General features: G+C 39.1%; 1 protein-coding gene across 2 annotated transcripts in view; it reads left to right on the forward strand.

The window, feature by feature from the left end:
* Naprt (nicotinate phosphoribosyltransferase) overlaps window positions 1–22,768 on the forward strand; it is a 150,934-nt gene that overhangs the window by 75,269 nt on the left and 52,897 nt on the right. For both annotated transcript variants that reach the window (XM_067154931.2, XM_067154932.2), the window contains exon 5: window positions 2,222–2,349. In XM_067154931.2, coding sequence (XP_067011032.2) covers window positions 2,222–2,349 — 128 coding nt within the window. The remainder of the gene's footprint in view (window positions 1–2,221; window positions 2,350–22,768) is intronic.

Here is a 22,768-nt window from a genome sequence, read left to right on the forward strand (position 1 = left end):
TTTGACATATGTTTTATCATAAGCAACGCCTCTACAAGAAGTTCCATTTTCTTCTCGACTTTCAGATATCCCAAACATATACATTTTAACTTGTTTATTGCATTCACACTTCCGTTTTAAATAACTGACAGTGATTTTACCACCTTGGATTCAACTTGGGAATTGAAGAAACATCCCCCTTTGATGATTGTATTTACACTCAAGGCCATCGCAGTCTTTATGATATTATAAAAATATGGATCCATTTTAGTTTTAAACTCTCAAAATTTCATGTTTAATCACGTTTTAATCTTCAAAACTGTTAATTCACTCTCTTTTAACATACTTTGGTGCATTATCGTTGTTTTAGATGTTATTGTATAATGTTTTACAAAATCATTTTTCAACATTTTAACCTATAATTTATAAGTATATGTATTATTTTTAAGATTGATATAGGCTGATGATGCCCATAAGGAGGGTGAAACATGTACCTTTGACTTTTATGTATTATGTATAAAAAAATATTTGACCATATGAAATAGTGGATCATATTGTATTGTATTGAACAGGTGGACTTATAATATTGTATTAATACTTGAGACATACGTCAACTTCAATACGGAACCAAAATGAGAATAGTTACTTGTAACACTGCTGCACTTGTCGAGGTCGCAACTCTTCAAGTATATAGATGTTGTATTAGAATCGGGGGATTCATAAATTTTTCGGAAATGATTAAGTTGCAGACCTGACAAGTTTGAGTAAAATGTGTTCGCATTTTAGTGTGCTATCACCTCCATGTGGTTTGAAGCGGATCCTGTCTCATGATATTTGTCCTCACTGATGGAAACTCTAACGTATTTTCAATATCGTCGAGTATCTTGTTCATTATGGCTTTGGTAATTAGAAATATATCTTCTGACAACTCTAGAAAGTGGTTATTTCTTAGTATGGGTCGTCCTTTGCCTTCTTCAGCTTCAAACTTACGTCTTCTACATGCCTCCATTTTGTAATTTTAGCAGTTGTTAAGAGGTTTAACACAGGGCTGCTGCCAGGTTAATTTAACACATGTTTTAACATTTGTTAGAGTTAACAATTCTTGATGAGACGACCATTTTGTTAAATTATGTGTTAAGTCTCTTTAACAGCTGAGTTAACACTTAACATTCGTTGAAGAAAGCGGGCCTAAGTCTTTTATTAACCCTTAAGCCTCTGTCGGATGAGGCCCGACATTACGATATTTCCTTTCCAGTTGCATGTCGGGTGAATCCCAACATGGCATTGTATCGTCCACTGCTCGTCTGCCGTCTCTTAGCCGACAAAATACACGATGCTGTACTGTACTGGCATCTTTTGGTTCAGCGTGGAACTTTGCAAAATCCAGATACTATTTGACAGTCGGTCAAAAATCTATAATTTAGATGGCAGTGTAGCAGTCAGCTGTGTCCAGTCCACTCATGCACGCGAAGGCTAGGGTGATAGTAAACAAACATGGTCGCCATGTGCTCTCTTCGTCATGTACAGTACTGTTCAGTGTTGCATATGTCAGGTAATTCTACAAAACCCTAGTATGTTCTCACCTCTACTCCTTCCTTGTACCTTAAAGAAAATATCTGATAGCATTTGACGGTGCCTACAAGTGAATTGGTGATGGCTTGTATACCATAACCCAACATGTAGCTGATGGTGTTGGCTGATGCAATTATAAATCAACAATCCCAATTTCAAGAAATCTCTGTTTACAGTGGTTTCAGGCTACAAACCACTGCAAGGTGTGAAACCAGAGACTGATTTAGAGTTTTTCAATTGTTTTTTTACTGATTATTAACTAAACCAATCGGTATGCAATAACGATGATAATAATAATAATAATAATAATTTGACATAAATTGCACATATTGCTTTTATTTGCTTGCTGTAAACATTAATAGCCTAAATTCCTCATTTAAGAGCAAGTGTTATTTCCAAAATCGTGAAAGATGAATACAGATCATATAAGATAGAAATTCACGTTTAAAATACGGGTAGTAGAGACAACACAGAGAACTTTAATTTGAGGGTTAAGTTTAAAAAAAAATGCTATTTGTTTGGGGCGTTGACCTTTAGAGATCTTTTACCCCTAGGGGTAAGGTTTAATTGTAGTCTATATTTTTATATCGACTGTTACATGCCACTACACTTCATCTTCTGTTTATTTTTGGAAATGTCTTGTAACAATTCTGTTTCTCTTTATTGATAGTCTTATGGCCACTAATGCTGCTCGGTACCGAATAGCTGCTGGAAAGAAAATCATGTTGCTGGAGTTTGGTTTACGCCGAGCCCAGGGACCAGACGGAGGACTTTCTGCATCCAAATACGCTTATGTGGGTAAGTTAAATTCATCAGTTGCATGAAAGTTACAAAATTGCCTAGATTCTAACTTGTATTTTAAAGGTGTTCTTTTGGGTTGTTGTTTTATGTCCCTCATGTACATGTTGTCAACGTTTCAAATACATTGCAGTATATTTTGTCAAGGCGATTGGTGTACCACTGTTCCACGTGAGGTGATCAGCCTTCTCAGGCAGCCAAGGTTAACTACAAAGATGATTACTCCGTTTCTCCTCAAACAGTTTCCCTCCCAAGCTACTGCAAGACCTGGCAGCATCTTGAAACGTCTGCAACATACTTCTCGTTTGGCGATTGGGAGTTTCTGTTACTCTTAAGTAGTTTGAGGGATCATCTTGTATTTTCATGATTTGACCTGCATGTTGATAAGTTATGGATACTAGGCATCCAAGAATTGCTGATTTTGTAGCCTTAATCTAAATTCTTATTATCAGGATTTTTCTTAATTTCTGAAGCCTTTCGGATTTTTCTGTGAAAATTCCAGGGCAAATCATATTTTGTGGCTTGTTTTGTACGAATGAAGAAAACCATCTCTAGGCGAACTAAACTGAGGCACTACAATACAGTGATTCAAACGAAATGTCTGTACGCTAGTGAATGCCTCCAAATGACAGGGTAAGCGGGACTGGGAGAAGCTGAGAAATTCAAAAGAAAGATCCTTCGCAAAATAATGGGTTCAAAGATTGTGGACGGACAGTATAGATTGCGAGGAAGGGAAGAACTTTACCGTGACAATGAAAAGCTAAGTTCATGAGAAAACGGAGACTTAAATTCTCTGGGCATTTATTTAGAATGAATGAGAAGAGACTAACGAAAAGGATTTGCACAATACTAGACAGCACACCCAAACTGAACAAAGTTTAGTTCAGTGATCGACAAATTGCAGGGATCTTGATTTACTAGTTTCATTTCCGTATTGATAGTTCACGTATGTATAGACAAGAAAAGGTTCCACCTTATCAATACAATTTTTATTATTGTAAGAATTAACTTTCAGGACTGGTTTCGACTTTTAAATAGTACATGGATACCTTCACATTTGGGTCAAGTATTAGTTAATATGTCCTTTCTTAAAGGGAGATGCCATAAGGAAGCATTATGTCTTAAGTGTCCAAATTGGGCATGTTGAATGTGAAATGGTTATATATTACGATTCAGGTACTTGGTATAGAGCTATCTCTTTAGGACTAGAATTTGTTTATAAAACCTAACTTAAGCTTAAATCTAAATTACAAATACATTAAACACATTAAAATACACAGTACATGTTAAAATCGTTTAAAATAACGAATATAAAACATTTCATAGAAATGAATGAATGTGTCTTGTGTGTATCTATGTTCTCGTTTGAGTCCAATGGTATAAATAATTCAGTGCTTGCGTTCTTAGGCAATGCTGTAGCTCTCATGGGAAGTCATATTGTATATTGGAGGAAGTTGTGGTCTAGGTTGTACGTAAGTATTTCTTGATGCAGAGTGGGGGGCTCCTTCCTCGTCTATCAGGATTTTTCTTAATTTCTGAAGCCTTTCGGATTTTTCTGTGAAAATTCCAGGGCAAATCATATTTTGTGGCTTGTTTTGTACGAATGAAGAAAACCATCTCTAGGCGAACTAAACTGAGGCACTACAATACAGTGATTCAAACGAAATGTCTGTACGCTGTATGCAGATGTATGTTAGCACTCAAACCAAATGCAACCCAACCATGACAGCAATAATAATGATGATGATGATGGTATAGTTACAGAGTGAGGTGGCTGTGCAGCTCAAGCCATGCAGCTGTTAACTTTTATTTGGGAGATGGTGGGTTTGAATTCTGTGGTCAGCAACTCCAAAGAGGTTTTGCCACTGTTTCCCATTTTCATGGTAGGCAAATACTGGGGCGGTTTCTTAATTAAGGCCACAATCGCGTCCTTCCCAGCCTTATCCCATCATCACCAAAAGGCCTGTGATAGTCGGTGCAACATAAAACCATTACCAAGTACCCAATGGCAGCAGCTAATGAGTTACACCTTCTGAAGTGGTGACATTCATGAGGCCTCTGTGCTAATTTTAACATTCTGATAGCTCTGCCATTTAGCAGCAAAATAAATTTCTACCGGGCTGTTTAAAAGTGATGTCAGGTGAATTTTTTGAATGCACCACCAAAGATGTTTAACGAATCACTTTTGACACGGGAATTACAATTGGGTTTTTTTTCTGTACTTCATAAATAAATTCCTTTAGCAGGATTTGATCCTGTGAAAATGGGATTATGATACTTCCTTGTAGGAATCCTAATTCAGTCTGAAGATTGGTAGCATTGATGGAGACACCTCGGAATGCCTGCGTTGTTACTGAGACCGAGTCTTGGGTTGCTCCCAAGATCTCTACTCCTCGGGGGATTGGAGTTTAACAACTACAGAACAGAAACAAGCAAACTGAAATGGTGTGGACACATGCTACAAATGGGAGAGACAGAATTAAAAAAAAGTAATTTAAAAAAAATGAATTGGACCAATAATAGACTGCTTAGAACCTAAGACTACGGTACAGTATTTTTCTCCTTTTCCTCTCAAAACATACTTGATATGTTGGCTGATAGCCTGCCTCTGTTCCTTTTGACATAACTTGCTTAGCATGACATTGAACTTGTTGATTCAAAAGTGATCTTTCACCAGAATTCCTTAGTCTTTATATATCCTGTCTTGTCTTCTACCGTAGCTAGCCAGTGGTGTTTTTTTTAATATGGTAGTTTAATTTAGCCTCTTGTTGTTCATTCTGTGAAGGTGTCCATAAAATTATAGTCTCCCTTTTATTTAATTGTATCTGTAATTTTCTCTATATTTTGGTAGAAGTCTTCATTTTTTCCTCTTCATCCAAATAGTATCTTCATTCTTTTGGGGTCCCAGAATTTTCCATATTATCTTTTTTCTTCTGTTCCTCTTGTTTACTCCTTTTGTTCAGCCTCAGGCATTCTGATCCATATAGTATTATACGCGCACTTTTTAGTGGTAGATGAACACCCTAGTGCTGAATTGGTCGACCTCGGTTATCTTCGAGATTCTATTGGCAACCTTTGAAACACAAACTAAGAATCGCTTATGATAGCTGTGCGACATCTGGCGTACACTTTACGTACTCGTCCTGTTGTTGTTTACACAGCAAAGCCAAACTATAGAATTCATGCTAGGAACAAGTTTTGCATCGAGAAATGTTATGTAATATTATATATTGTGTGTGTGATACAGTTGTTGGCGTAAGATAATAAAGGTTTAGAAAATTCATATCGATCGATCATATTATCGATTCAATTCAGATTTAATTTCCATTCAGTTGGCAGTATTACCGGAACCGGCAGTGCTCCCTACTTACTCCTCAACCCAGTACAAAAATCTAGCACTAAAAAGTGCGCGTACAATACCTCTGGTTTAATTGCGGTTGTGTAGTATCTGATTTTTGTCTGGAATGATGGCCTTTATTGTTGTAACGGTTTTGTGCGAGTTTGTAAAGCCATTTCCATCTTCTTCAACCTCTTTGCAGGTTGTTATCGAGTTCATTTTTTTGGATTCTTTCTTCGAAGTATTTAAATTTATCAACTCTTTGAATCTTTCCATGTTGTGGTGTTCTGTACTTTTCTCTATTGTCTCTGTGTTCAGTATACTGTATTTAACTTTTGTTACTCAAAATTTGAAGCTCATTTTTAATTGCTATTTAATGTATTTAATTTATTATTATTATTATTATTATTATTATCATCATCCATAATTATTGCTATATCGTCAGCAAATGAAAGTAATTTCAACTGAAATCATCTTCTTCCTTGTCCCAGATGGGATTTCTTCAATATTTTTCTCATGTAATGAATTTTCTCATGCCCTAATGATTTTGTTTAATACTGCTTTGAAGAGAATTAGTGTAAGTCCATCACATTGCTGAACTCCATTCTTGATTTTGAGGGGGTCTGAAATTTTATTTAGTTTAATACAGAGAAACCATCAGGAAAGAGACGGCAAGGAAGGCCTTGTCAGAGGTGGATGAATACAGTGGAGGAGAGGAAAGAAAGAAATATTAGAAACTGGGAAAGAAAAAGAAATATTAGAAACTGAAAAAGAATGGGGGAGTGAAGAGGGGGAACCACAGCGGAAGACTTTGATTCATAACGTGACCCAGAGAGAGCTAGAAGAAGAAAAAATATGGGATCATGGGGAGCTGTGGTTGATCGAGACAGCTTCCGGAGGCCAGAACGTTCAGTATGTTATCTCTTAACACTGAATATTTATAATGTAGACAAGGTCAGTTCTCTTGAAGCAGCTGATAAGATAATAATGAGATCTCATAACATAACCTTCAACAACCACACGCACTAGGCTGGAGTAGGATTGTTGTTATCAGTTTGAACATCCTTTGCTTATAATTGGATTTGCTCATGGATTGTTATCTTTCTGCCATTTTCATCAACATAACAAGCACTTCTTATCATATGGATTCTGTTATGGTTCTTAATAAATAATGATATTGGTTTTTTTTCCCCAAGTACTTTTGATGCTTTTTTGGAGATGCTGAGGTGCCGGAATTTAGTACCGCAGGAGTTCTTTTACATGCTGGTAAATCTACTGACACAAGGCAGATGTTTTTGAGTACTTTCAAATACCACCTGACTGAACCAGGATAGAATCTGCCAAGTTGGGGGTCAGAAGACCAGCACCTCAACCATCTGCGCCACTCAGTCCGGCTGTTATGGTTCTTTATTGTGTCTTTATGTTGATATTTGCTGCAATATTCCATTACATAATCTTTACATTTATCATCATCTTCATCAGTAGCAGCAGTGATAGTGTATTGGCTTCCAGATTTCAAGATCACAGGTTCAAATCCAGCATAGGTAGTTAGATTTTCAGAGGATGGAAAAAATTCCAATCCACACCCAACATGATTTCGGCATGTACACTGACATGCAAGAAGTCATGGGATAGTGATCTAATATCGTGTAGGCCCTCCTCTAGCTCAGCCAACTGGAGCAACTCATCATGGCATCAATTCCATGAGTGGAAGAAACGTCTGTGGAGAGATTCTGACCCACGGCATTTGGATAACTACTCGCAGATTCCTGCTGTTTGTAGCTGCAGGATCTTGAGTGTTAATGGACCTCGCCACCATATCCCATTAATACTTGACAGGGTTCGTATCAGATAAACGAGGTGGCTGCAGCAGTCATTGAAACTCTCCAGAATGCTCCTCGAGCCAATTCTGGACAACTTAGTCATGATCACGGTGCGTTATCCTGCTGGAAAATCTCATCGTTGTTGGGTACATGAAGTTCATGAAGGGCTGCAAGTGGTCGTAGTTCAGTGTTGCAGTCACTGGTCAATGACCTGTTCAGCCTGTGACCTGTGAACGCACCATTATGGAGCTCCCACCAGTCTCCATGGTGCCTTGTTGACAACTAGGGTCCTGCCATATCCGAACCCTACCGTCAGCTCGAAACATCTGGAACAGTGACTCATCGGACCAAGTCCCCCAGGTTCCAGTTATCAACATCATGTGCACTCTGGTAGGTCTTCTGTTCCCAGATCTGCCTCCCGGATATGCGTCTGGTACCTCTTGCATTGAAGGGATGTGAATTGAGCTGGTGTGGCTTCTCTGTTACCACGGACAATTCTAGCCAGCTGTCGCTAATTGTGATCATTAAACATCTGCGGTCAGCTACTGTGGTCACTGTGGGTGTTAATGCCTTCCATGAGGTATTCCCAGTAAATATCTGATGCTGTCTTTTGCAGAATGTTAAATGTCCACACAAGCTCAACAGTGGAATGTTCCATCCATCTGGCCCCCACTATCAGTCGCTGTTTGAAAGTTTGTAATTCAAATTGTCTTTTCATGACTGGTGCAGATGATGTTTACACTCACTGTTGAGATGGCAAATCACACCTGCTACAGGTTTGGGCACTTCCAGGACGTCACAGTGTGCTGCCTTTAAATACTGCTATCCCATGACTTTTGCTGCGTCACTGTACATCTGTGGTGACACGTTTGGTGTTTACCTTCAGAACTCAGTCATAGGTTGTCGATTTGTTTCTCTGCCGTCTGGTAGAGTTGAAGAAATGCACCTGGTAGCTGAGGGCATGCAGGTAGGAATCCATTCTTAGCTTGACATAAAAAATTGAAAAGTGAATCATATAAATCTTGCCTTGCATTGCTTGTGGGAGAGTGATGTGTTCACTGCCAAGACTACGGACTCCCAACCTGTTCTTATCATAAATCGTGGATCATTTTCCATACTACTTGCATGAATAACCACTGCAATTGACAGAAATTTATGAAATAAGTGTCACTTCCAGAATTAAAGACAGAGGGCCGATTGCAGAAACGGTGTTTAGACGACGTCTACTGTTAAACAATGCCTAAGTATGGCTGCCGCATTGCAGAGACGTTATTTATAACTTGGACACTGTCTAAAACCGATGTTCAACCTGTCATATTTAAACACTGCCAAGAGCACTATTTAACTTCAAATGAGAGGAGTGAATCACAATCAGAGGTTATGTACCATGAAACATGTAATTTGTATTATGTTGAGTCGATTTCGGTAAGAAAGGTTAGTCCGACGGCCTCTCTGTGGGTCGCCTGTTGCTAAATCACAGCAATTCATTTGACATGTACGGGGAGATAGATCTTGAAATAAGGTTTCGCTTTTCAAGTGACTTGTTTCTTGAGACTAACAAAGGTACAGTCCGGTAATTGTCAACTTGAATACAATTCTTGGCAAATGATATATTTTATTATACACATGGGGGTAATTTCGATGGAATTATAGGTCACTTCCACTATCAGAATAACTTGTCCCAGTCGTCAGAGGGCTGTCACATACATCAGCTGGGAGGGATTCACTTATATTTACTGCCAAGTAAACACACATAATAGTGAAAACTAAAAAGTAGGTTGTATGTGTTTTATTTATGTATGTATATATATATAATCGCATAAGTTTTTGGCAACTATCAGATGGGAAAAGTCAAGTGGTGGTGATGGTGGTGATTACTGTTTAAAGAGGAGGACTGGGGTAGAAGAGCTGTGGTCATAATAACAGCCCTAGTATTTGCATGGTGTAAACATAGGGAAACTACGGAAAACAATCTTCAGGACTGCCGACAATGCGTTTCGAACCTACGATCTCCAGAATGCAAGCTACATCTACATCTATATGGCCCATACAACACATTCGGTTACACATTACTATTGCTTCGCCCATACAACAAATTCGGTTACACATTACTATTGCTTCATCTTCCCTTCGTCAAAGCTACCATATTTATGAGTGGATTACACTCACTGTAACAACGCTATACTCAAAGCTACACTTCCCTGTACGGTGGCGTGTCGCTTCAGTGTCGATAATATTATGAGATTTAATTTCCACCGAAAGCGATACTCTTATCTGTGGGCAAGTCATGCTCATGCTTATCCATATTTGAGGAATGTGTAGGCAGACAAACAGCTGAGTGGCATTCGGTGCGAATTTCATTGGTTGCGACAAGCAAAGAGTTGCATGAAAGATATTTCTATCTCTATTTTCAGACCAATATTGAAACTTTAAGCGATGTCTAGGTAAACATTGGCTGAACATTGTTTATGCAGTGGAAGATCGTGCTCAATTTAGATGTTGTCTTAGGCTTAAAACAAGACATCGTTTCTGCAATCGGCCCAGGTAGTTGTGATTGATTACCTAATGTGGGAGAGTAAAACAATTCTAAGTGAGAATAAATGAATGACATTTGATAATCATGAACAACGAAAAACATGGTTACTTTGCACAAATGCGAGTGGTGGACTCTTTATTGTACACCCCTGATAATTTAGATCAGTGGAGTGTCACTATGAGCCACATCTGTCCTGATCAGTAGTGTCTCTCCAAGAGACTTTGTTCAGCAGTTAATATCATGACTTATGATCCTGTTAATGACAGAGCATCAGGTGGTGGGAAGTACAGAGTAGAGGATTAAGATGTAGAGTCTGCAGTGTAGCTGCCAGATCAGACATTTACTGCCATCGTCGTTGTTTAACATATCGTTTCAGCCTGTTAGGACCACGAATAACACTTCATCTTGGAGGAGAATACAGTTCTTTGCTCTTCAAACCACTTTGCACCTGTCTTGTCTTCTAACTCTTTACGGAAGATCTTTTTTCCCGTGTACCTATGTCTTCAACCTATTATTATTATTATTATTATTATTATTATTATTATTATTATTATTATTATTATTATTATTATTATTATTATTATTATTATTGTACCGGGCGGTACACCTCCGTGTCGCTAATTCAAACATTGCGCCAGTTGAAACTCCTCTAGTGGAGGAAGCTTGAACTTTAACTTCTACATTAATGCCAAGATTTCTCAGAAGATGTCATTACTATAAATTTTGAACAGTTCTGAACTGTGTCTTTTTCGATTTATTTTTGTTTTCCCTGTAGTAAGAAGTGTGAACATTCTCTTCTAGATGGCACTACTGAAGGACTACAATTGTGCACCCTAGTGCGAAGTGAAAGAACTGTTTTTTTGGAGAAATTTTGTGTTCATAAGTTTGTTCTTTGTTAAATTTCTTTCAGTCATTTGTTTGGGTTGGCAGTATAACCCTTCTCTTTCCGCTTGTTTTGAATTTAACCAATCCCGAATTTCTCTAATTAATTTTCCACCAATAATGTGGTTCTTCCTCATCTGGTGTAGTGGTTTTCGTTGTTAGCCAATAAAATTTTGTGGGCGGTTGTAATCATTCATGAAACGTCTCGAATCTTCCGCGAGGGTATATAAACTGCTGATTTTCTGGTCTCCTCGCCACTTCAGTAACATCTATCATTGTGTAAATTATGTAGCAGGGGGCGGGAAGCGCCTCTTTCCTCGGGCAGCGGTTCATCAATAAGGTAATGGCCTTTTAAATAACTTCTTTTCTTGCTAGCTCAGCAGTTTAACTCTCGGGGCAGGTTCGATACCTTTTACCATGTAACTTTCCTCTAAAATGTTATAGACTCTTGGCTTAAATTCTGTCTCTTTAAACTACAAATTGGGATAGAGAGTGCCTAACCCTCTCGAGCTCCCATTCATTTTGTTTTGAGGTGACTACGTTTTTATAACAGTTTCCCTTATACTCGTAATGTCATAACCTTTTCAATCGTGTCACCTCCGTAGTATGGGATTACCCCTTGCATAAGTGGCCTTGTGCCAAATGGGTTTTAAAGAAATGTATTAGGAGTGCAGTTTTGCCTCCTCTCAAGTTGGTATTTTGGAGGCCATGTAATTAACCTGCTTCTTTACTGAATAGGCCTCAGTAGGTTGGGTATTTTTACCTCTGTTTTCATGTGCTTGGAGGTCAGCTTGAAAGTCGAGTTTGGCGTGGCCTTTGATAGGCTTGAACTTTAAGAGCGGGTTGCTCTTTTGAAATTTGGTTTCTGTGTGCCTCGAGCAGGCTTTTCTGAGTAATAGGGAGCGAGTGCTCCTGGGCATGATTGGGGTTTTCTGCCCCTTTGTTAAACCTTGTGTATAAATAAAGTTGGGCTCATTGCTCAGGGATTGTGTTTTGGAACTCGAAGCCCAATATATATTAATAAACTGTAATTGTACATTATTTTGTTGCTAGGCTACTGTGTACCTGTTATATTTGTTATTTCTTGATCTTGAAAAGAAAATATTTGTTAAATTTTAAATTAACTTTAATTTCGTATATTGAGACCTATTCATCCCAGCACCTTCTTTCACCTCTGCTGATCCACCAAATCATGGTAACAATTATTATTATTATTATTATTATTATTATTATTATTATTATTATTATTATTATTATTATTATTATTCCGCCCACCCTCATCGGAGGGTCTGCCTTAAAAGGGCTGCACTTGGCTAGAAATAGCCACACGAAATTATAGCATGGAGTATGAGTTTGGCCCAGTTTTAAGGTCAGATGCCCTTCCTGACATCAACTCTGTGTGGAGGGATATACTTTCTTGGGTGGTTGGTTGTGTGGTATTTGTAAATCAAGAAACATTTAATAAGATGAACGCACACTCGTTTCCCTGCTCAGAGGAATTAACCGTATGGAGTTAAATTCTGTGACCTTACCAGGAATCAAACGTGGGATCTTCTGAACTGAAGCCTAGTATGCTGACCATTCAGCCAAGGGGCCGGGCAGTTTTATTATTATAGTATTCAAACTTTCAAGGCCTTTTTCAATCGTGACTTAGCCTCGGTATGGCAGCGGGTTTATCAGTTTGATTGCCACACCTTTCTAAGACACTGGCTGAGAAACAAATGCAAGCCTCCTTTGTAGGACTTACTATCATTCTCGTCATCATAATCATTTAAATGTCCATTTTGGGACCCTTTTTTACTGTATTTGAGATGACGTTGTGTTACTTTCCACCCTCTATACATTGGGAATGAATTCTCTGCCTCTGCAGTCACTCAGTGTGTGTATGCTATAGGAATAAAAACTGAAAGAAAAAAGAACATGGGGTGTATAAAGTCATAAAGCATACGTAGAGAAGGTTGTAAAGCATGTATAGCCATGCATCAGCTGTTGTGACCTTGTGGTGGATTTATATTTAGAAACAGTTGATTACTCACAATTGCATGTCATTCAAGGTTATTGGAAGGAAAGACTTGTATCAGTTTGGCCAGCTCTCCTCTCTCCAGGGGACATGTCTAGACTCACATGTGACGGGAGCTTCTCTGTAGCTGTCTTGACGTACCACTGATACTGGGTCAGATCTGAACCCCAAGTTTATTCAGTACAGTGTCTTTTAACATACAAAAATGTGTGAGATAAAGTTGTAGCCTTTTTCTTTTTATAATTACCTGGGATCAGTAGTGCGACTGCACCCTTTCCCCCGCCCCCACCTCCACCACTTTGTGGGGAAAACATTTACATTTTTATTCCATTTTAGCGGGCTGAAACTTGGGGGGAAAAAAAAAGAGCAATTTGTACAAACCCTGTTGTCTTATCAGCTAATTCTTTCCTTTATTTTCTTTAAATTATTAACAAAATCATTAGCGAAAATACTCAAAAAAATATCATTTGTGCTGTCTAAACGATTTGTATAGCACCTCAGCAAGTCCTATAAGGAAGGGTAGCAGGGGTATATTTTTTTTTTTGTCAAAGTCATGGACACCGAGGTATGATTCACCCACTTGCCACACGGATTCGTCAGTCTGGCAGTCTCGTCAGTGTCTGTTAGTTTCATAGTGTCTATCATGAATTTGAAACCTACAACCTGTTTTCCAGTAATTTTGACCGGGTCAGGGATGGGATGAATGAAGCCCCGAACTTGCGACGAGGATAGGAATTGTGCCGGCTGGCGAGGCCTGTCGCACTTCTCTGGGGCAATGATTGATGAGTGACTGATGAAATGAAATGATAGGTCATGCACAACATTAAAAAATTGAAACAAGATTACTTTGGCCATGTCATTCAAAAGTAATTGTACAATGCACGTTTACGTTCTGTAGAAAACAAGAAAAAAAAGAAAAATCGTTATCTCAGTCTAAAGAAGTCTCCTCTGTAGGCTCTTACGGAATAATCTTGAATGACATGCTTCACTGTTTGTTTATGGGGTTCCACAATCAACCTCGGAGAAGGTAGCTTGTTCACATCACTTTCTCCAGCCGCCGTGGAAATGGCTGTATGTGAAATCGACAGATGTGAAGTTCCCTGGTCACATCGTGCAGTACAGTGACTTCCTCTGCAAACATCTGTAAGGAAGAAGAGGAAGGGGATGACCTTTTCCTGTCTTTACTCAGTTTTCTTCTTGTTTTTTACACTTTTCACATCAAGACAAAATCTGTCAAGATGGTCCCTCAACGAGTGTGAAGGTATGGCTCCAGCGTTTGCTTGGGGTGAAAATGGGAAACCACCTTCGGGGCTGCTGACGGGATTTGAGCCCTCTAACTCCTGAATGCAAGCTGACAGCTACATGCCTCAAACCACCTGACCACTCGCTCGGTGTGCTGAGGAGAAGTGAGATTCACGAGTCTATGATGGTGATGCATGAAGATGTGTTTTCTTATTTCTCCCCCTTTCTACATCGATCTGTCACTGTGTTTGTCCTATTTTGTGGTCCTTTCAGTATTTCTATCTTCCTGTACACGACTTAATTATTGCAGTCAGATGCCTTCGGGTGCTTAGAAACTGAATGGAAACGAAGCACTTGGGTGCTTTCGTGCTCTAGAGGCAGGAATGGCTTAGTGTGAGTAATGTAACTCTAAGTAACAAATTGTATCAGATAAAAAGCTGGGTAGGAAGGAGAATGGAAACAGACAGAAGAATTAATACTGAGGGCGGAGGGAGCAATGGTAAGGAGAGAGCCAGTTTAGCAACTTACCTGGCCAGGATGAGTTGCAGATCTTACTCCGACCTGAAAAGACTAGCTTAGGACAGAAACCTATGGCTGCAGCAACAAGGCTTCCTTCATCTTTAAAACACGATGATGACCGATGTACTACTTCTTCCTCGTCAATCACCCTCATGGATCAGGCAGTGGACACCAGAGATGCAGGTCACTTCTGGCTCTTTGTCTTGGTCTATAATAATAATAATAATAATAAAAGAACTTCTATGTTGGAAAGTCTTTTCCTGAATTGGTCTCTATCACGACATTCTTCATCTGCAATTCCTAAGCTCTTGATTTCTTCCTTCATCTGCTTGACTTATCCCCCCTGGCACTTCAAGTAGTATATTTTATTAAAAATTTGTTTATTTAACCTTGTTGGATCCATTCTGACTATGTGTCCGTAGAATCACAATGTCTTTTCCTTATTGTTGTTGCCAGGTCTTTGTTCTTTTGTATATCTCCTTATTTGATCGTAATCTGTAGTTTATCTCTACCACCATTGGGCCATAAAACCACCTTAATATTCTCCTTTCAATCTTCAGTAGTTTTTCCAGGTTCGTTAGTGTTGCTGTTTCCACCCCATACAGAATCGCTGGTCATAATGTCTTAGTTTGGCATTAATGGAAATATTTTTGTTGTTGTAAATGGCTTTGGTGGCAGTGTTTAGGCTTTCCAACTTGTCTCCTATTTTCCATGGCCTCTTTATCCATCCCGTTGCTGCTGATAATCTCTCCCAGGTATTTAAACTGCTTTGTGACCTTCACTTCGCCATATTTCGTCTTCATTGTTCTCTGCACATTATTCCTGTCCGTGCTCATCATCTCTGTTTTTGTGAAGGAGATTTTTAAGCCTGTTTTCTTGGCTGTCTCCTGTAGTTCATTTATCTCTGTTATTGCTTCCTGTTCTGTCTCAGCGAAGAGTGCCAAATCATCAGCAAAGGCTAAACGCTTGGGTTTGACATGTTTATTTTTACTACCTATTATAGCACCTGAGTCATTATGTTTCCACAGTGTTTTCATGACCTTATCTTAGAACCACATTGAAGAGTGTTGCGGATAAGCTTTCGCCCTTTCTCAGACCTGTTTTTATCTGGAAGGGTTTACTGATCTCTCCTCGAAATTTCACTTTGGATATGGTGTTTGTTAGTGTTAGCCTAAGTTTAGCCTAAGTAAGTTGAGTGTTTTTTGATCGATGCCATATTCTCTCAAAATTTCCATCAATCTGTGTCTATCTATTGAATCGTATGCTTTTTGAAAGTCGACGAAAGAGATGAAGATGTTCTTTTGTCGCCCATTGTAATATTTATCATTTTTAGACTCGAGATATGATCCTGACAAGAGCGCCCTCTCCTGAAGCCACCCTGATACTCTCCCAACTTGTGGTCAATTTGCGGTGTCAGTCTGTTCAATAGGAGTTTAGAAAAAATCTTATACGTGACAGATAAAAGTGATATTCCTCGGTAGTTGTTGACGTCTGTTTTCGGTCCCTCTTTATGTAGCGGTTGTATTAATGCACTAGCCAGTCTTCTGGTATTTTTTCATCTCTCCAAATATTCCGGAACAGTTCTGTCGCTTCAGTGATAAAGGCGTCATTGGCTATTTTCTCAGTTCTGCTATTACTCCATCTTCACCAGATGCTTTGTTGTTCTTTAGGGAGTTTATTACTTCCCTTACTTCTTCCTCGTCTGGTAGTTCGGTATCTGGGTTCTGGATTGTGTCCTTCTCAATCTCCAATTCTTCCTGTGGCAATTCACAGTTAAGGAAGTCTTCAAAATACTTTGCAAGGATCTCGGTTATCTTTATTGTTCAGGGTAAGAGTTTCGTCCGTTTTTTTTAAATGCAGCCTTGGTGCTATATAGCCTTTGATTCTATTTTTAAAGGCCCTATGGAATAATTTGGTATTGTTTTTTTGGAAGTTTTCATCCATTTCTGTGCCTTTGCCCTAAGGTGTTCTCTTCTGACTCTTCTCAGTGTTTGGTGTGTTTTTTTCCTTATTTCTCATGATTTTTCCAAATTTGTCACAGTCTTATTCTCTTTCCATGATTTCCACGCCTTAAATCTTTCTTTGATTGCATTTTCGCATTCTGCATTCCACCATCCATGCTTGCTTTGATGTTTCGTAGATGCTAATTCAACTGCTGGTTCCTGCAGATTTTTTGTCACTTCATTCCAATTTTTTGGTACCTGTAGCTTTTTCCTGTATTCTTCCATCTTTTCTTGGATGAGTAATTTACAGTCAATTTTTGGCACTCTATTGCCACAGGTATGTGCTTTTCATCCAGGTATGAAATTAATCTTAATCTGTGATAAGTAAAGGTCTGATGTTACATTAATTGCTTTTCTAACTTTGACATTATGAATTTCCTTGTAGTAGTTCTTGGATATCGCTACATGGTCCACTTGAAATTCGCCTAGCAAGAAGTTTGGTGATATCCATGTGTTCTTTTCGTTGGGGCCTGCTTTGAAATGGGTAGACATGAGTTTTAAGTTGTTCATGTTGCATAAATTGATCAGTCTTTCTCCGTTTTTATTCGTCCTGTTGTGTGCCGGGTATTGTCCAACTATTTCAGTGTACTTCCTTTCCCGCCCCACTTGTGCATTAAAGTCTCCCGGGAGAATTTTGATGTTATTTTTTGGGATCTTGAGTATTTCATCCCCTAGTTTGTCCCAAAACTCTTCAACCATATCAGGGTTCTTTTTATTATCCTCATTTATTGGTGCATGAGCATTTATCAGCGTGTATTTCTTATTCGCTGATTTGACCGTCATGAGTGATAGTCTTGAGTTTACACTCTTGAAGTCGACTATAGTGTTTGGAAACTTTTTGTTTACTACAAAGGCTGTTCCCAGTTGCGGACGTTTTTCATGATTTTTTCCCCCACCTTTCCTTTGAGGATTCTGAACACATCTGATTCAAAAGGTTCTTCATCCATGTAACGCATTTCCAGGAGGGCCAGTATCGAGATGTCGAGTCTATGCAGGTCCGCTGTTAACTGTTTCAGTTTTCCAACCTGTATAAGGGAGTTGATATTGAATCTTCCAAAATAGCATTTTCTCTTTTTCTTGAATTTAGCAATGTTCTTGTGGTGCTCCGATTCATTCACGAGCTTCAAAATGTCGGGCACCCTGGAATCCGAAAGCCTGATTTTGTCTTCAGGGTAATTTAATTCGTAAGAAGCTTGTTCCATGATATTAATGTTCACTTTAGGGGTTGGACATAGTCCAACATTGTACAACTAAGGTTGTTGGCCTTAGAGGGCCTCATGATATTTTCTGGCGAAAGGCAGGCATTTCCTCCTACCTTAAATAGGTATGGTTTTCCCGCCAATACTCGGGTGGCTAACTGCAGTGGTTACCCACTGGGCGATGGGGTCGCCACATCCCTATGCCCATCATTATTATTATTATTATTATTATTATTATTATTATTATTATTATATATAATTCACTGGGGCCATCAAGGACCACGTTAAGTCTTGTTGCATTTGACACTGAACTTGGCCTTCTTTAGAGCCCAAATTTCCCTAATTCTTTGTGAGTGGGCCTGCTTACGCTCCTCTGTCCAAGGGGCTCTGTGTCTTCTCTTCGGTTGCTCGTCTCGGTTTAGCCCGTTCGTCAATATTTTCTTGCGGAAGAGATCTCTGTTAAGGGCGGCCTCAGCTGAGATATGTAGCATTTGCAGGTCTTCTTTGGTATTTCTAAACCAGGGAATTGTGGTTTTGGGGTTTGAATCAAAAAAGTGAAATATTTCTTTAGTTAACTTTCTTTCGTCCATTCTTTTCAGATGACCGTAAAATCGTGCCCGTCTTTTTCTGATTGTGTCGGTAATTTTCTCTATTTTGCTGTAGACTTCCTTGTTGGATCTCTTTTGATGGATTCCATTTCTGTACTTTGATCCCAAGATTCCTCTCACAATTTTGCGTTCTCTTTTCTCCAGTTCTTCAAGGAGTCCTTTGTTGGCATTTAGAGACAGGGTTTCGGCTGCATATAGAACTACTGGCTTCAGAACTGTTTCATAGTGACGTATCTTGGTGTTTTGGGAAAGGCATTTTTTGTTGTAGATTGTGCAGGATGTTTGGTAGGCTATTTCCAGTTTGCGTACTCGCTCCTGAAGTGCCTCTTTGTCCAGTCCATTTTTCATGATGATCTCACCCAGGTATTTGAATTTGTCTACTCGGGTGATGTCCCCGTATTTTGTATGAAGTTTAGGTGGGGCCTCTTTGATGTTAGTCATTACTTCTGTTTTCTCAAACGATATCTGCAAACCAGTTTGTTCGGCAATTTCCTTTAAAATTTCAACTTGAGCTCTAGCGGTTTCTATGTCGTTTGAGAGAACAGCAATATCATCGGCAAATGCTAAGCAGTCTGTTGCGATCCCCTTGGATTTCGTTCCTATTCTCAATGGACTGTAGTTGGTTTCCTGTAATCTCACCCGCCAGGTTCTGATGATCTTTTCAAGAGCACAGTTGAAGAGTATCGGGATAGCCCATCACCTTGTCGGACTCCTGTTTTGATGTCAAAGAAATGTGAGAGACATCCGTGGAACTTCACCTTGGATTTTGTATCGGTCAGGGTGGCTCTAATTAATGCCAGCAGTTTCAAATCAACTCCAAATTCATTTAAGATGTTTAGCAGGACTTCCCGGTCAATAGAGTCGTATGCTTTCTTAAAGTCCACAAAGACAGACACATACTGCTTGGACCGTAGTGCACAATATCTGATGATCGTTTTGAGATTTTGGATCTGTTCAGCTGTTGAGCGATCTTTTCTGAACCCTCCTTGGTATTCACCTATTTGATGTTCGACTTGTGCTTCCAAACGCTCCAGGATGGCAAGTGATAGAATTTTGTAAGTCACGGGTAGCAAAGATATTCCTCTGTAGTTGTTGATGTTCTTCATCTGCCTTTTTTGTGTAATGGATGGATCAAAGCTATTTTCCAATCTTCAGGTAGGGTCTCCTTGTTCCAAATTTCTTCTATTTGCTTTTGCAAGATATCAAGTGATTCCTCTGGGGCATATTTCCATAGTTCTGCTACTACTGAGTCTTCCCCCGGCGCTTTGTTATTTTTGAGACGGGCAATGTGGCGCTTGATTTCATCTCTGTCGGGTGGTCTGGAATCTGGGTACTTGAGTAAGGGTTCCTTGGTCTCAATGGCGCTTTGCGGTTTAGAGCAGTTAAGTAAATTCTTGAAGTAATCTGCCAGAATGCTGCAATTTTCTTCATTTGACGTCGGCAGTGTGCCGTCCTTTCGCTCAAAGCATAGAGATGGTGGTTTATAGCCAGCAAGTTTGTGTTTGAAGGGTCTGTAGTACTCTCTGCTTTCATTCTTCCTAAAGTTTTGTTCTATCTTTTCAATGAGAGAATTTTCGTATTTACGTTTCTCAGTTCTGAACACCCTAGCTGCTTGGGCACGTTGGGTTTTGTAGGTTTCCCAATCATTTTCTGATTTCGTAGAGTAATACTGTTTCCACGCATTGAGTCTTTCTTGGAGGACTGATTCGCAGGTACCATTCCACCAGGCATGCTTTTTGCTTCTCTTGATTTCTGCAACGTTTTTGGCGGCCTCAACAAGGAGACTTTTGGCGTTGTTAAAGTCACAGTCATTTGGTCTAGCCTTCTCCTGGAACTCCTCGACCCTTTGCCGAAGTTTATCATTGTCGAAGCGTGTGATCTGTTTGGTTGTCTTCCTTGTGTTTGCGGGAATTGGTTTGAATTTGATAAGAGACATATAATGATCTGACGCCACATTGATGTCTTTCTTTACCTTGACATTCATCATCTCAGGGCTGTTTCTCCTGGAGATTGCAACATGATCAATTTGGAACTCTCCGAGAGCTTGGACAGGAGAACGCCAAGTCATTTGCTTTCTGGGTAGATGGCGAAAGTGGGTCGACATGACCTGCAGGTTGTGATTTTCGCAAATGGACACCAGTCTTTGGCCGTTGGGATTGGTTCTTTTGTGAGCAGGGTAATTTCCTATAACTTTCTTGTACTTCCTGTTCACGGCCTAGTTGGGCATTGAAGTCGCCCAAAAGAAGCTTGACATGGTGTTTGGGGATTTTGTTTAATTTTTCATCCAGTAGATCCCAGAAATTGCATGATGTCAAGTCTCCCCCAGAATCCGAATGAGACTCGTGCGCCGTGGCGTTCACGACGAGGGATTTATCCGAAGATTTACCCCCTGTGGTATGTTTCTCGAAATGTTGTGCCATCATGCTTTTTGACTTGACTTTGCTTTGAACGGGTACCCATCCTTTTACAACTAGGGTTGTTAGCCCTAGAGGTTGCCTCAAGATGTTTTCTGGCTTCTGGTCATTTACCAGTCTTCGCCGTAACCCTGGCAAGGGACCAGTTTTTTTTTTTTCACTGTAGTATTTTATTTCCCTACTACCCTCTGACTCTGCTGGCGGCAGAGCTAGCGAGCTTCCCCAATTCCCATGGGATGCGCCCGATGGAGGTAACCGGTAAATACCCACACGGGTATTATTATTATTATTATTATTATTATTATTATTATTATTATTATTATTATTATTATTATTATTATTACCGATGAGGCCTGCTAAGGACCGTGTGCCAATTTCAATTCAGTTCTTCATACTGTGTTGTTTTGTCTTCCGTTCCTTCCAACATTCTTTCATCCTTTCACTATGCTGTTTCCTTCTGTCCTCGGACCAATTCGCACAAGGCTTCTTGTTCAATCTTCCTTGGAATCCTTCCATACTTCCTACCCTCTTTCTAAAAATGTCTTTGTCCATAGTTTCTTCTTCTCTTATATTGTTTCTTTCTAAATCTTTCCTTACTTCTTGAATCCAGCTATTTGTTGCCTTTTTGTCCCAAAGGTACTTGAAAATCCTTTTTGTTAATCTGGAATCATCCTTTCTGTAAATATGTCCAAAAAATTGCAATCTCCTTTTTCTTATGGTTTCTGTTCCTGTATATTTCATAATTAGATCTTAATTTCCATACTTCTGTTGTTTTTACAGGACCTAAGATTTTTCTCATGATTCTCCTTTCTAGTACCTCAAGTTTATCTAATGTATAGTTTAGTACGAGGCATTCACTTGCATATAAGCATTCTGGTTTCACCACTGTAGTGTAGTGCTTTATTTTAAGATTTTTAGATAGACACTCTTTGTTATAAAAATTCTTTGTGATTCCATATGCTCTTTCCATCTTGTGTACCCATTCTTCTACTGCAGATTTGTCTAAACAATTTTCTTGAATTATTTCTCCCAGATATTTGAATTTTGTTACTCTTTCTACTGGACCAATATCTGTTGCCAAAAATTTTGGAGCATTTTTGATGTTTGTAATAAATTTTGATTTTTCTATGGAGATTCTCCAAACCTGTCTTGTTGGCTATTTCTTCCAAGAGATTGATTTTTGTTGTTGCACTTGTTAGGATTTCTGACAATATAGCAAAATTGTCTGCAAATGCTAGGCAATTAATTTCAATGCCTTTGTCTTTTCTCCCCAAAGTTATGTGCAAAATGTTATGTTCTTTAAGCTTTACGTTCCAAATTCTTACAATTTTCTCTAGAACACAGTTGAACACAGTGACAGACTGTCACCTTTGCCATACCTCTGTATTTATCTTAATAGGTTTGGATATCTCACCCATAAATTTCACCTCTGAAATTGTCAGTAAGGGTTTCACGTATTATTATTATTATTATTATTATTATTATTATTATTATTATTATTATTATTATTATTGACGACTCGCCCCACTCAAAGGCATTTTATACTTAATATATGGTACTAAACTGTCAGGTTTCAATGAGGCCGTCTGTAACCTGGTGAACTGACTCTACCTGCTGGATTTCAGTGGCATTTCCTCCACTTTGAGACCGGTATCCAAGCAAGCTCTTCCGTTTGAAACCGTTAGCCGCCTAACACTCGGCATTCAGTCCCTGGCTGTACACTTTATTCCATGCTGTAGCAGGCAACCCAGCCAGACTACTGGTATTGGGAAATACACAATACATTTCTTAATAAAAAATGTAAAAAGGAAACATTGAAATAATTGTTTTTTTAAA

Source organism: Anabrus simplex, chromosome 10, assembly GCF_040414725.1.
Source record: "Anabrus simplex isolate iqAnaSimp1 chromosome 10, ASM4041472v1, whole genome shotgun sequence".
NCBI classification, from domain to species: Eukaryota; Metazoa; Arthropoda; class Insecta; order Orthoptera; family Tettigoniidae; genus Anabrus; species Anabrus simplex.